Here is a 16,482-nt window from a genome sequence, read left to right on the forward strand (position 1 = left end):
AATATCACCCCATAGAATCCCATTTTTCCCCATTTTCCCCCATTTTACCCCAAAATCTTATAGGATTTCCCCATAGAACCCCATAGAACCCCATTTCCCCCTTTCGACTCCAAAATTATATAGGATTTTCCCCAAAATCCCATTTTTTCCCCCAAAATCTCATAGGATGACCCCAATATCACCCCATAGAATCCCATTTTTCCCCAATTTCCCCCATTTTACCCCCAAATCTTATAGGATTTCCCCAATATCACCCCATAGAACCCCATTTTCCCCCCTTTTCGCCCCAAAATCATATAGGATTTTCCCTAAAATCCCATTTTTTCCCCCAAAATCTCATAGGATGACCCCAATATCACCCCATAGAATCCCATTTTTCCCCAATTTCCCCCATTTTACCCCCAAATCTTATAGGATTTCCCCCATAGAACCCCATAGAACCCCATTTTCACCCCAAAATCATATAGGATTTTCCCCAAAATCCCATTTTTTCCCCCAAAATCTTATAGGATGACCCCAATATCACCCCATAGAATCCCATTTTCCCCCATTTTCCCCCATTTTACCCCCAAATCTTATAGGATTTCCCCAATATCACCCCATAGAACCCCATTTTCCCCTTTTCACCCCAAAATCATATAGGATTTTCCCTAAAATCCCATTTTTTCCCCCAAAATCTCATAGGATGACCCCAATATCACCCCATAGAATCCCATTTTACCCCATTTTCCCCCATTTTCTCCCAATTTCCACCATTTCCCCCCATTTTTCCCCATTTTCCCCCACTTCTCCCCCAAAAATCGTGTAGGATTTTCCCATTTTCTCCCCTTTTCACCCAAAACTCTTATAGGATTTTCCCATTTTCTCCCACTTTCACCCCAAAACCTCATAGTATCCCCCCAATACCACCCCATAGTATCCCATTTTATCCCACTTTTCCCCATTTTTCACCATTTTCTCCCATTTTCTCCCATTTTCCCCCACTTTCTCCCATTTTTCCCCAATTTCTCATGCTTTCACCCCAAAACTCTTATAGTATTTTCCCATTTTCTCCCACTTTCAGCCCAAAATCTTATAGTATCACCCCAATACCACCCCATAGTATCCCATTTTCCCTCATTTTCCCCCATTTTCTCTCATTTTCCCCATTTTCTCCCACTTGTATTTTCCCACTTTCATCCCGTTTTTCCCCATTTTCCCCTCTTTTCACCCAAAACTCTTACAGTATTTTCCCATTTTCTCCCACTTTCACCCCAAAACCTTATAGGATCTTCCCAGTACTACCCCATAGTATCCCATTTTTCCCCATTTTCCCCCATTTTCTCTCATTTTTCCCCATTTTCTCCCACTTCTATTTTCCCACTTTCTCCCATTTTTCCCCATTTTCTCCCTTTTTCACCCAAAACTCTTATAGTATTTTCCCATTTTCTCCCACTTTCACCCCAAAATCTTATAGTATCACCCCAATACTACCCCACAGTATCCTGTTTTCCCCCAATTTCTCCCATTTTTCCCCAATTTTCACCATTTTTTCCCATTTTCTCCAATTTTCACCATTTTCTCATATTTCCTCCTATTTTCACCATTTTTTCACCGTTTTCTCCCGTTTTTTCCCCATTTCCCCCATTTTCACCCCCAAAACCTTCATTTTTTGACACAAAAACCCCCAAAATCGTCATATTTTTGCCATATTTTGCTACGTGAATTTATTTACCAGGCATTTTCTGCAGCGTTCTCTGGCTGAAGCACATGGGCAGCGCCTCATGTACCGCCATGGAATCCCCATATCCCCCACTTTCACCCCAAAACTCTTATAGGATTTTCCCATTTTCTCCCCATTTCTCCCCTGATTCTTATTGGATGACCCCAATACCACCCCATAGTATCCCATTTTTCCCCACTTTTCCCCATTTTTCCCCATTTTTCCCCATTTTCCCCCAGATTCTTTCTCCCATTTTTTCCCAATTTCTCGTGCTTTCACCCCAAAACTCTTACAGTATTTTCCCATTTTCTCCCACTTTCAGCCCAAAATCTTATAGTATCACCCCAATACTACCCCATAGTATCCCATTTTCCCCCAATTTCTCCCATTTTTCCCCAATTTTCACCATTTTCTCCCATTTTCTCCTATTTTCTTCAAATTTCCACCATTTTCTCATATTTCCTCCTATTTTCACCATTTTTTCACCGTTTTCTCCCGTTTTTTCCCAATTTCTCTCATTCTCACCCCGAAAAGACCCCGAAAACCATCATATTTTGCCATATTTCGCTACGTGAATTTATTTACCAGGCATTTTCTGCAGCGTTCTCTGGCTGAAGCGCATGGGTAGCGCCTCATGTACCGCCATGGAATCCCCATATCCCCCACTTTCACCCCAAAACTCTTATAGGATTTTCCCATTTTCTCCCCATTTCTCCCCTGATTCTTATTGGATGACCCCAATACCACCCCATAGTATCCCATTTTTCCCCACTATTCCCCATTTTTCCCCATTTTTCCCCATTTTCCCCCAGATTCTTTCTCCCATTTTTTCCCAATTTCTCGTGCTTTTACCCCAAAACTCTTATAGTATTTTCCCATTTTCTCCCACTTTCAGCCCAAAATCTTATAGTATCACCCCAATACTACCCCATAGTATCCCATTTTTCCCCAATTTCTCCCATTTTTCCCCAATTTTCACCATTTTCTCCCATTTTCTCCTATTTTCTTCAAATTTCCACCATTTTCTCATATTTCCTCCTATTTTCACCATTTTTTCACCGTTTTCTCCCGTTTTTTCCCCATTTCCCCCATTTTCACCCCCAAAACCTTCATTTTTTGACACAAAAACCCCCAAAATCGTCATATTTATGCCATATTTCGCTACATGAATTTATTTACCAGGCATTTTCTGCAGCGTTCTCTGGCTGAAGCGCATGGGCAGCGCCTCATGTACCGCCATGCAGGCGTACGCGGTCCCGCGGCGCCATTCTCCCACCTCCACTCTCATCTGACTATAGACAAAGTAAGTCTCCCCTTCACTTCCGTTTCCGCCATTACCGGAAGTCACTTCCGGGAGGACGGAAGTGGTGACGTAGGAGGTCGACGGGACGGCGCGATGGTCGCGGAGCCAACGGATCTCGATGTCGCGAGGGCGGAAACCGCGAACCAGGCAGGTCAAGGTGACGTAAGGAAGGGAAAGTTCTTCCGGGTTAGGGGGCAGGGGGTAGATATGGGGTGGGGTGCTGGGTCCTGGAAGGGAAAAGAGGAGACGTTAGGTCCTGGAAGGGGAAATTGAGTATAAAAGAGGCCGTTTTGGGGTTGATTTGGGGTCATTTGGGGGCCATTTTGGGGTCCTGGAAGGGAAAAGGGGAGAAATTAGGTCCTGGAAGGGGAAAGTGAGCAGAGAAGGGGGGAATTGGAGCCATTTTGGGGTTGATTTGGGGTCATTTGGGGTCCTGGAAGGGTAAAAAGGAAGAAATTAGGTCCTGGAAGGGGAAATTGAGGATAAAAGAGGCCATTTTGGGGTTGATTTGGGGTCATTTTGGGGGGATTTGGGGTCATTTGGGGGCCATTTTGGGGTCCTGGAAGGGTAAAGGGGAGAAATTAGGTCCTGGAAGGGAAATAGGGGAGACGTTAGGTCCTGGAAGGGGAAATTGAGTATAAAAGAGGCCATTTTGGGGTTGATTTGGGGTCATTTTGGGGGGATTTGGGGTCATTTGGGGGCCATTTTGGGGTCCTGAAAGGGTAAAGGGGAGAAATTAGGTCCTGGAAGGGGAAAAAGGAAGAAATTAGGTCCTGGAAGGGAAATAGGGGAGAAATTAGATCCTGGAAGGAGAAATGGACGATCCATGGGGTGTTCAGGGGCCATTTTGGGGGGATTTTGGAGGATTTGGGGTCATTTGGGAGCCATTTTGGGGTTGAATGTGGTGATTTGGGTCCTGGAAGGGTAAAAAGGAAGAAATTAGGTCCTGGAAGGGGAAATTGAGCATAAAAGAGGCCATTTTTGGGGGTCATTTGGGGCTATTATGGGGTCATTTGGGGCTATTATGGGGCCAGGCAGGTCAAGGTGACGTAAGGAAGGGAAAGTTCTTCCGGGTTAGGGGGCAGAGGGTAGATATGGGGTGGGGTGCTGGGTCCTGGAAGGGAAATAGGGGAGACGTTAGGTCCTGGAAGGGGAAATTGAGTATAAAAGAGGCCGTTTTGGGGTTGATTTGGGGTCATTTTGGGGGGATTTGGGGTCATTTGGGGGCCATTTTGGGGCTGAATGTGGTGATTTGGGTCCTGGAAGGGTAAAAAGGAGGAAATTAGGTCCTGGAAGGGAAAAGAGGAGACATTAGGTCCTGGAAGGGGAAATCGAGCATAAAAGAGGCCATTTTGGGGTTGATTTGGGGTCATTTTGGGGGGATTTGGGGTCATTTGGGGGCCATTTTGGGGTCCTGAAAGGGTAAAGGGGAGAAATTAGGTCCTGGAAGGGAAAAAGGAGAGACATTAGGTCCTGGAAGGGAAATAGGGGAGAAATTAGGTCCTGGAAGGGGAAATGGACAATCCATGGGGTGTTTGGGAGCCATTTTGGGGGGATTTGGGGTCATTTTGGGGGCCATTTTGGGGCTGAATGTGGTGATTTGGGTCCTGGAAGGGTAAAAAGGAAGAAATTAGGTCCTGGAAGGGGAAATCGAGCATAAAAGAGGCTATTTTGGGGTTGATTTGGGGTCATTTGGGGGCCATTTTGGGGCTGAATGTGGTGATTTGGGTCCTGGAAGGGTAAAAAGGAAGAAATTAGGTCCTGGAAGGGAAAAAGGGGAGACATTAGGTCCTGGAAGGGGAAATTGAGTATAAAAGAGGCCATTTTGGGGTTGATTTGGGGTTATTTGGGGGCCATTTTGGGGTCCTGGAAGGGAAAAGGGGAGAAATTAGGTCCTGGAAGGGGAAAAAGGAAGAAATTAGGTCCTGGAAGGGAAATAGGGGAGAAATTAGATCCTGGAAGGAGAAATGGACGATCCATGGGGTGTATGGGGGCCATTTTGGGGGGATTTGGGGTCAGTTTGGGGGCCATTTTGGGGCTGAATGTGGTGATTTGGGTCCTGGAAGGGTAAAAAGGAAGTAATTAGGTCCTGGAAGGGGAAATTGAGTATAAAAGAGGCTGTTTTGGGGTTGATTTGGGGTCATTTTGGGGGGATTTGGGGTCATTTGGCGGCCATTTTGGGGTCCTGGAAAGGAAAAGGGGAGAAATTAGGTCCTAGAAGGGGAAATTGAGCATAAAAGAGGCCATTTTTGGGGTCATTTGGGGCTATTATGGGGCCAGGCAGGTCAAGGTGACGTAAGGAAGGGAAAGTTCTTCCGGGTTAGGGGGCAGGGGGTAGATATGGGGTGGGGTGCTGGGTCCTGGAAGGGAAATAGGGGAGAAGTTAGGTCCTAACCCCATAGACACCCCATAGACACCCCATATCTCCCCATAGACACCCCATACACCCCCATATCCCCCCATAGAGCCCCATAGAGACCCCATATTCCCCTAAATGCCCCATATCTCCCCATAGAGCCCCATAGACACCCCATATCCCCTCATATCCCCACATATCCCCCATAATGTCCCCATATGACTCTATATCCCCCCATAGAGCCCCATAGAGAACCCATATCCCCCTATATCTCCCCTCATATCCACCCATATCCCCCCATAGACACCCCATATCCCCCCATAGACACCCCATAGAGCCCCATAGACACCCCATATCCCCCCATAGACACCCCATATCCCCCTATATCCCCCCATATCCCCCCATAGACACCCCATATCCCCCTATATCCCCCCATAGAGCCCCATAGACACCCCATATCCCCCTATATCCCCCCATAGAGCCCCATAGACACCCCATATCCCTCTATATTCCCGTATATCACCATATATCCCCCCATAGACACCCCATATCCCCCTATATCCCCTCTTAACCCCCTCATATCCCCCCATATCCCCCCGTATCCCTACATAGACACCCCATATTCCCCCATATCCCCCCATAGACACCCCATATCCCCCCATATCCCCCTATAGACACCCCATATCCCCCCGTATCCCCCCATAGACACTCCATATCCCCCTATATTCCCCCCTATCCCCCCATAGACACCCCATATCCCCCCATAGACACCCCATATTCCCCCATATCCCCCCATAGACACCCCATATCCCCCTATATTTCCCCATAGAAACCCCATATCCCCCCATATCCCCCTATATCCCCCCATATCCCCCCATAGACACCCCATATCGCCCCATAGACCTCTATAGAGACCCCAATACCCACCACTCTCCTTCTTGATACCCTTAACCACAGGCTGGGGCAGCTCGTCGTGCTGCACCGTACAGCTGAACCTCTCCCCCGCCAACCAATCCTGGGTGCTTATAGGGACCGAACTGCTGGCGCTATAGGTCCCATTATAATGCTCCTGTAGGATCAATGGGTCGGGACGGAGGTGGCCATGTTGTTTGTCTCGGCTCCACGTGATGCTGAGGCTGGAATCGCTGGGTAAGTTATAGACCAGGCAGCGGATCTTGGCATCCAGACCGATGTAAAGGTCGCCGGGGGACGGGGGGAGGAGGAAGACTTGGATGGGGCCGCAGGTCTGGGTAGAACCTGGATATGGGGTAGATATATGGGTCAGGAATGGGATATAGAGAGAGATATGGGGGGATATGGGGTGTCTATGGGGGGATATGGGGGGATATCGGGGAATATATGACGGTAATAGGGGGATATAAGGTGTCTATGGGGGGATATGGGGTGTCTATGGGGGGATATGAGGGGGTTAAGAAAGGATATGGGGGAATATGGGGTGTCTATGGGGGTATATGGGGTGTCTATGGGGGGATATGGGGGTCTGGAGGGGGCTAAGAGTGGGATATGGGGTGTCTATGGGGGGATATGGGGGGATATGGGGTGTCTATGGGGGGATATGGGGGGATATGGGGTGTCTATGGGGGGATATGGGGGGATATGTGGGGTTAAGACGGGGATATAGAGGGATAATAGGGGGATTTGAGGAGATATGGGGGGATATGGGGTGTCTATGGGGGATATGGGGTGTCTATGGGGGGATATGGGGTGTCTATGGGGCTCTATGGGGGGATATGGGGCTCTATGGGGTGTCTATGGGGGGATATGGGGGGATATGGGGTGTCTATGGGGCTCTATGGGGGTTTATGGGGGGATATGGGGTGTCTACGGGGGGATATGGGGTGTCTATGGGGGGATCTTGGCATCCAGGCCAATGTAAAGGTCGCCGGGGGACGGGGGGAGGAGGAAGACTTGGATGGGGCCGCAGGTCTGGGTAGAACCTATGGGGTAAATATAGGGAGATATGGGGGTTATGGGGGGATATGGGGTGTCTATGGGGGGATATGGGGAGATATAGGGGTCTGGAGGGGGATATAGGGGGTTATGGGGGGATATGGGGTGTCTATGGGGGGATATGGGGGGATATGGGGTGTCTATGGGGGGATATGGGGGGATATAAGGACATTATGGGGGGATATGGGGTGTCTATGGGGGGATATGGGGGGATATCGGGGAATATATGACGGTAATAGGGGGATATAAGGTGTCTATGGGGGGTTATGGGGGGATATGGGGTGTCTATGGGGGGATATGGGGTAGAAAGTGGGAGATATAGGGGTCAGAAGTGGGTTTGGGGGGGATATAGGGGATATATGGGGGGATATAGGGCAGATATGGGAGGATATGGGGTGTCTATGGAGGGATATGGAGGGATATGGGGAGATATAGGGGTCTGGAGGGGGATATAGGGGGTTATGGGGGGATATGGGGTGTCTATGGGGGGATATAGGGGGATATAGGGGGGATATGGGGGGATATGGGGTGTCTCTGGGGTGTCTCTGGGGGGATATGGGGTGTCTATGGGGGGATATGGGGGGATATGGCGTGTCTATGGGGTTCTGTGAGGCTCCATGGGGCTCTATTGGGCTCTATGTGGTGTCTATGGGGGGATATGGGGTGTCTATGGGGCTCTATGGGGCTCTATGGGGGGATATGGGGTGTCTATGCGGCTCTATGGGGTGATATGGGGTGTCTATGGGGGATATGGGGTGTCTATGGGGGGATCTTGGCATCCAGGCCAATGTAAAGGTCGCCGGGGGATGGGGGGAGGAGGAAGACTTGGATGGGGCCGCAGGTCTGGGTACTGCCTATGGGGCAGAGAGATATGGGGGTTATAGGGAGATATATGGGGGTATATGGGGGGATATAAGGCCATTATGGGGGGATATGGGGTGTCTATGGAGGGATATGGGGGGATATGGGGTAGAAAGGGGGAGATATAGGGGTCAGAAGTGGGTTTGGGGGGGATATAGGGGATATATGGGGGGATATAGGGCAGATATGGGAGGATATGGGGTCTCTATGGGGGGATATGGGGGGATATGGGGGTCAGAAGTCAGATATGGGGGGAGATATGGGGGGATATGGGGTGATATAGGGGGGATATGGGGGTCAGAAGTGAGATATAGAGGGGATATGGGGGGATATGGGGGGATATGTGGGGTTAAGAGGGGGATATAGCGGGATAATAGGGGGATATGAGGGGATATGGGATGTTTATGGGGGGATATGGGGTGTCTATGGGGGGATATGGGGGGATATGGGGTGTCTATGGGGTTCTGTGAGGCTCTATGGGGCTCTATTGGGCTCTATGGGGTGTCTATGGGGGGCTATGGGGGGATATAGGGGGGATATGGAGTGTCTATGGGGGGATATGGGGTGTCTATGGGGTTCTATGGGGTGTCTATGGGGAATATGGGGGGTCTATGGGGGTATATGGGGGGATATGGGGTGTCTATGGGGGTATATGGGGGGATATGGGGTGTCTATGGGGCTCTATGGGGCTCTATGGGGCTCTATGGGGTGATATGGGGTGTCTATGGGGGGATATGGGGTGTCTATGGGGCTCTATGGGGTGTCTATGGGGGGATCTTGGCATCCAGGCCAATGTAAAGGTCGCCGGGGGACGGGGGGAGGAGGAAGACTTGGATGGGGCCGCAGGTCTGGGTAGAACCTGGATATAGGGGGAGATATGGGGGTCAGAAATGGGTTTGGGGGGGGATATAGGGGGTATATGGGGTGTCTATGGGGGGATATGGGGTGTCTAGGGGGGGATATGGGTGGATATGAGGGGATATGGGAGGATATGGGGTGTCTATGGGGGGATATGGGGGGATATGGGGTAGAAAGGGGAAGATATAGGGGTCAGAAGTGGGTTTGGGGGGGATATAGGGGGTATATGGGGGGATATAGGGCAGATATGGGAGGATATGGGGTGTCTATGGAGGGATATGGGGGGATATGGGGTGTCTATGGGGGGATATGGGGGGATATAGGGGGTTATGGGGGGATATGGGGTGTCTATGGGGGAATATGGGGGGATATGGCTTGTCTATGGGGTTCTGTGAGGCTCTATGGGGCTCTATTGGGCTCTATGTGGTGTCTATGGGGCTCTATGGGGCTCTATGGGGGGATATGGGTTGTCTATGGGGCTCTATGGGGTGTCTATGGGGGGATCTTGGCATTCAGGCCAATGTAAAGGTCGCCGGGGGAAGGGGGGAGGAGGAAGACTTGGATGGGGCCACAGGTCTGGGTAGAACCTGGATATAGGGGGAGATACGGGTCAGGAGTGGGGTATGGGGGGATATGGGGGTCTGGAGGGGGTTAAGAGGGGGATATGGGGGGATATGGGGGGATATAGGGGGGATATGGGGTCATTATGGGGGGATATGGGGGTGATATGAGGTGTCTATGGGGGATATGGGGGTCAGAAGTCAGATATAGGGGGAGATATGGAGGGATATGGGGTGTCTATGGGGGGATATGGGGGGATATAGGGGGATATGGGGGGATATGGGGTGTCTATGGGGCTCTATGGGGGTTTATGGGGGGATATGGGGTGTCTATGGGGTGATGTGGGGTGTCTATGTGGGGGATCTTGGCATCCAGGCCGATGTAAAGGTCGCCGGGGGATGGGGGGAGGAGGAAGACTTGGATGGGGCCGCAGGTCCCCTATGTGTCTCTATGGGGTCAATGGGGTCCCTATGGGTCCCCATGTTCCTCTATGGGTCCCTATGGGTCTCTATGGGTCCCTATGGGTCTCTATGGGTCCCCATGTCCCTCTATGGGTCTCTATGTGTCCCTATGGGTCCCTATGTCTCTCTATGGGTCTCTATGGGTCCCCATGTCCCCTTATAGGTCCCTATGGGGTCTATGGGGTCCCTATAGGTCCCTATGTCTCTCTATGGGGTCTATGGGTCCCTATGTGTCTCTATGGGTCCCTATGGGTCTCTATGGGTCTCTATAGGTCCCTATGGGTCTCTATGGTGTCTATGGGGTCCCTATAGGTCCCTATGGCTCTCTATAGGTCTCTATGGGTCCCTATGTGTCTCTATGGGGTCAATGGGGTCCCTATGGGTCCCCATGTCCCTCTATAGGTCTCTATGGGTCCCTATGTGTCTCTATGGGTCCCTATGGGTCTCTATGGGTCCCCATGTCCCTCTATGGGGCCCTATAGCTCTCTATGGGGTCTATGGGGTCCCTATGGGTCTCTATGGGGTCCCTATGGGTCCCTATGGGTCCCTATGTGTCCCTATGGGTCCCCATGTCCCTCTATGGGTCTCTATGGGTCTCTATGGGTCCCTATGGGTCTCTATGGGTCCCCATGTCCCTCTATGGGGCCCTATAGCTCTCTATGGGGTCTATGGGGTCCCTATGTGTCTCTATGGGTCTCTATGGGTCCCTATGTGTCTCTATGGGGCCCTATAGGTCCCTATGTGTCCCTATGGGTCCCTATGGGGTCAATAGGGTCCCTATGGGTCCCCATGTCCCTCTATGGGGTCAATGGGGTCTCTATGGGTCTCTATGGGTCCCCATGTCCCTCTATGGGTCTCTATGGGTCCCTATGTGTCTCTATGGGGTCTATGGGGTCCCTATATGTCCCTATAGGTCTCTATGGGTCCCTATGTGTCCCTATGTGTCTCTTTAGGTCCCTATAGGTCCGTATGTGTCCCTACGTGTCTCTATGGGGCCCTATAGGTCCCTATGGGTCCCTATGTGTCTCTATGGGGTCCCTATAGGTCCCTATAGGTCTCTATAGGTCCCTATGGGTCCCTATGTGTCTCTATGGGTCCCTATGGGTCCCTATGTGTCCCTATGGGTCCCTATGGGGTCTATGGGGTCCCTATGGGTCCCTATAGGTCCCTATGGCTCTCTATGGGGTCAATGGGGTCCCTATAGGTCCCTATGTGTCCCTATGGGTCTCTATGGGTCCCTATGGGTCCCTATGTGTCTCTATGGGGTCAATGGGGTCAATGGGGTCCCTATGTGTCTCTATGGGGTCTATGGGGACCCCATATCCGTCTATGGGGTCTCTATGGGGTCTATGGGGTCTATGGGTCCCTATGTGTCTCTATAGGTCCCTATGTGTCTCTATGGGTCCCTATGGGGTCTCTATGGGTCCCTATGGGTCCCTATGGGTCTCTATGGGTCCCTATGTGTCTCTATGGGTCCCTATAGGTCTCTATAGGTCCCTATGGGTCCCTATGTGTCTCTATGGGGCCCTATAGGTCCCTATATATCCCTATGTGCCACTATCCAAGATGGCGTCCGTACCTTCACATCCTCTCACGTGATCTCACGTGTCTCTATGGGGTCTATGGGGTCCCTATAGGTCCCTATGGCTCTCTATAGGTCTCTATGGGTCCCTATGTGTCTCTATGGGGTCTCTATGGGGTCAATGGGGTCCCTATGGGTCCCCATGTCCCTCTATGTGTCTCTATGTGTCCCTATGGGTCCCTATGTGTCTCTATGGGTCTCTATGGGTCCCTATGTGTCTCTATGGGGCCCTATAGGTCTCTATAGGTCCCTATGGGTCCCTATGGGTCCCTATGTGTCTCTATGGGGCCCTATAGGTCTCTATGGGGCCCTATAGGTCCCTATGGGTCCCTATGTGTCTCTATGGGTCCCTATGGGTCCCTATGGGTCTCTATGGGTCCCTATGTGTCTCTATGGGGCCCTATAGGTCTCTATGGGTCTCTATGGGTCCCTATGTGTCTCTATGGGTCTCTATGTGTCTCTATGGGGCTCTATGGGTCCCTATGGGTCCCTATGGGTCCCTATGTGTCTCTATGGGGCCCTATAGGTCCCTATCTATCCCTATGTGCCACTATCCAAGATGGCGTCCGTACCTTCACATCCTCTCACGTGATCTTCCACCACACTTCCTGTTCCGGGATGTTTCACTTGACAAGTGAAGCTTTTCCCTTCCGACCAATCAGATTTCGACACGTTGACCCGACTCGTCACGCTATAGGTCGATTCTCCTTCCTCTCTCACCATTGGTCCGCGGATGGCGGGAAACGTCGGCCCCGCCTTTCGGCCGTCGATCAGCCAATCAATTTGCAGCTCCGGTGGGGAGAAGCCTGTTACTAGGCAGATTAACTCTACTGTCTCCCTATTGGACGGCGAACAGGAAGAGGAGTGGACCAGCTGAACCTCGGGAGCCAATGGGGTGAGAGATGAGCCCAGACAGGCTGTAAGGGGAGATATAGGGGGAGTTATGGGGCAGCCGGACCCATAGATCACAATGGGGCCCCATAGAACCCAATGGGGCCCCATAGATCACAATGGGGCCCCATAGATCGTCATTGGGCCCCATAGATTCCAATTGGGCCCCATAGATTCCAATTGGGCCCCATAGATCGTCATTGGGCCCCATAGATTCCAATTGGGCCCCATAGATCACAATGGGGCCCCATAGATCCCATTTGGGCCCCATAGATCCCAATGGGGCCCCATAGATTCCAATAGGGCCCCATAGATCCCAATTGGGCCCCATTGGAGGACCTCCAGACCCATTGGAGGACCTCCAGCCCCATAGATCCCAATGGGGCCCCATAGAACCCAATGGGGCCCCATAGATCCCAACTGAGCCCCATAGATTTCAATGGGGTCCCATAGATTGTCATTGGGCCCCATAGATTCCAATTGGGCCCCATAGATCCCAATGGGGCCCCATAGATTCCAATGGGGCCCCATAGATCGTCATTGGGCCCCATAGATCACAATGGGACCCCATAGATCCCAATGGGGCCCCATAGATTACAATTGGGCCCCATAGATTTCAATTGGGGACCCATAGATTCCAATTGGGCCCCATAGATCCCATTTGGGCCCCATAGATCCCAATGGGGCCCCATAGATTCCAATTGGGCCCCATAGATCGTCATTGGGCCCAATAGATTCCCAATTGGGCCCCATTGGAGGACCTCCTGCCCCATGGGAGGACCTCCACCCCATAGACACCCCATATCCCCCCCATATCCCCCCATAGACACCCCATAGAGCCCCATATCCCCCATAGACATCTCTTAGTGCCCCATAGAGCCCTATAGAGCCCCATAGACACCCCAAAGAGCCCCATAGACACCCCATATCCCCCCATATCCCATCATATCCCCCCATAGACACCCCATAGAGCCCCATAGGGCCCCATAGACACCCCATATCCCCCATATCCCCCCATAGACACCCCATATCCCCCCATATCCCCCTATATCCCCCCATATCCCCCCATATCCCCCCATATCCCCCCATATCTCCCCATAGACACCCCATAACTTACCAGGCACCTCCTTCCTTAAGACCTCCCCACTAGGGGGCGCTGTGACTCCCCATATCACCCCATAGACACCCCATATCCCCCCATAGACACCCCATATCCCCCCATATCCCCCCATAGACACCCCATAGAGCCCCATAGGGCCCCGTAGATCCCCATAGGGTCCCATAGAGCCCCATAGACACCCCATATCTCCCCATATCCCCCCATATCCCCCCATAGACACTCCATATCCCCCCATAGACACCCCATATTCCCCCGTATCTCCCCATAGACACCCCATATCCCCCCATAGACACCCCATATCCCCCCATATCCCCCCATAGACACCCCATATCCCCCCATATCCCCCATAGACACCCCATATCCCCCCATATCCCCCCATATCCCCCCATAGACACCCCATATCCCCCATATCCCCCCATATCCCCCCATATCCCCCCATAGACACCCCATATCCCCCCATATCCCCCATATCCCCCCATAGACACCCCATATCCCCCCATATCCCCCCATAGACACCCCATATCCCCCCATATCTCCTCATAAACACCCCATATCCCCTCGTATCCCCCCATAGACACCCCATATCCCCCATAGACACCCCATATCCCCCCATAGACACCCCATAGAGCTCATAGGGCCCCATAGAGCCCCATAGGGCCCCATAGACACCCCATATCCCCCCATATCCCCCCATAGACACCCCATAGAGCTCCATAGGGTCCCATATCCCCCCATATCCCTCCATAGACACCCCATATCCCCCCATAGACACCCCATATCCCCCCATATCCCCCCATATCCCCCCATAGACACCCCATATCCCCCATAGACACCCCATATCCCCCCATATCCCCCCATAGCTGCCCCATATCCTCCCATATCCCCCCATATCCCCCATAGACACCCCATATCCCCCCATATCCCCTCATAGACACCCCATATCCCCCCATATCCCCCCATATCCCCCCATAGACACCCCATATCCCCCCATATCCCCCCATAGACACCCCATATCCCCCATATCCCCCCATAAACACCCCATATCCCCCCATAGACACCCCATATCCCCCCATATCCCCCCATATCCCCCCATATCCCCCCATATTCCCCCATAGCTGCCCCATAAGTCCTTACCAGGCACTTCCTTCCTTAAGACCTCCCCGTTAGGGGGCGCTGTGACTCCCCATATCCCCCCATAGACACCCCATATCCCCCCATATCTCCCCATAGACACCCCATATCCCCCATAGACACCCCATATCCCCCCATATCCCCCCATATCCCCCCATAGACACCCCATATTCCCCCATAGACACCCCATATCCCCCATATCCCCCCATAGACACCCCATATCCCCCCATAGACACCCCATACCCACCCATAGACACCCCATAGAGCCCCATAGAGCCCCATAGGGCCCCGTAGATCCCCATAGGGTCCCATAGAGCCCCATAGACACCCCATATCCCCCCATATCACCCCATATCACTCCATAGACACCCCATATCCCCCCATAGACACCCCATACCCACCCATAGACACCCTATATCCCATAGAACCCCATAGTGACCCATAGACACCCCATAGACACCCCATAACTTACCAGGCACCTCCTTCCTTAAGACCTCCCCGCTATGGGGCGCTGTGACCCGACATTCGAACTTCTCCCCTTTATCCCCATATCCGACCCCATAGACACCCCATATCCCCCCGTATCCCCCCATAGACACCCCATATCCCCCCATATCCCCCCATAGACACCCCATATCCCCCCATATCCCCCCATAGACACCCCATAGAGCCCCATATGGCCCCATAGACACCCCATATCCCCCCATAGACACCCCATAGAGCCCCATTGGGCCCCATAGACACCCCATATCTCCCCATATCCCCCCATAGACACCCCATATCCCCCATATCCCCTCATAGACACCCCATAGAGCTCCATAGGGTCCCATATCCCCCCATATCCCTCCATAGGACCCCATATCCCCCCATAGAACCCCCAACCTTATATCCAGCCCCATTGGAGGACCTCAAGCCCCATAGACACCCCATAGACACCCCATAACTTACCAGGCACTTCCTTCCTTAAGACCTCCCCGCTAGGGGGCGCTGTGACCCGACATTCGAACTTCTCCCCTTTATCTCCATCCCGAAGCCGGATAAATCCCAGTTTCCTTTGCGGATCCAAGATGGCCGATCCCGGTTCGGATCCTCTCGGGCCGGACCAAGTGATGGAGGACGGAACCGAAGGGGAAACCAGGCAACCCAATGATATGGGGCCGGATGAACATGGGGCCGATAAGGGGAACAGCTGGGGCCGAGCTGTGGGGTCAGAAGGAATATGGGGTTAATAGGGGCCCATAGAGACCCATAGAAACCCATAGAGACCCATACAGGGACATGGGGACACATAGACCCCATAGAGACCCATTGAGACACTTAGGGACCCATAGAACCCCATAGAGACCCATAGACCTCATAGGGACTCATAGGGACCCATAGGGACCCATAGAACCCCATAGAGACCCATAGGGACCCGTAGACCTCATAGCGACTCATAGAGACCCATAGGGACCCATAGAGACCCATTGACCCCATAGGGACCCATAGACCCCATTGGGACGCATAGAGACCCATAGAGCCCCATAGAGCCCCATAGAGACCCATAGAGACCCATAGACCCCATAAGGACCGATAGGGACCCATAGAGCCCCATAGACCCCATAGAGCCCCATAGACCCCATTGGGACGCATAGAGACCCATAGGGACCCATAGGGACCCATAGACCCCATAGAGACCCATAGAG

General features: G+C 52.1%; 1 gene segment (V, D, J or C); it reads right to left on the minus strand.

The window, feature by feature from the left end:
* Positions 1 to 2,847: 2,847 nt before the first annotated feature.
* On the minus strand, positions 2,848 to 15,390 carry LOC107307734 (Ig gamma chain C region-like). The segment is given in 4 exon segments: positions 2,848 to 3,232; positions 6,289 to 6,618; positions 12,228 to 12,572; positions 15,270 to 15,390. Coding segments are annotated over 4 exon segments (1,155 nt in total).
* Between the last annotated feature and the right edge of the window lie 1,092 nt (positions 15,391 to 16,482).

This window comes from Coturnix japonica, unplaced genomic scaffold, assembly GCF_054131305.1.
Source record: "Coturnix japonica strain WE unplaced genomic scaffold, WE-NBRP24 Scf083, whole genome shotgun sequence".
Lineage (NCBI taxonomy): Eukaryota > Metazoa > Chordata > Aves > Galliformes > Phasianidae > Coturnix > Coturnix japonica.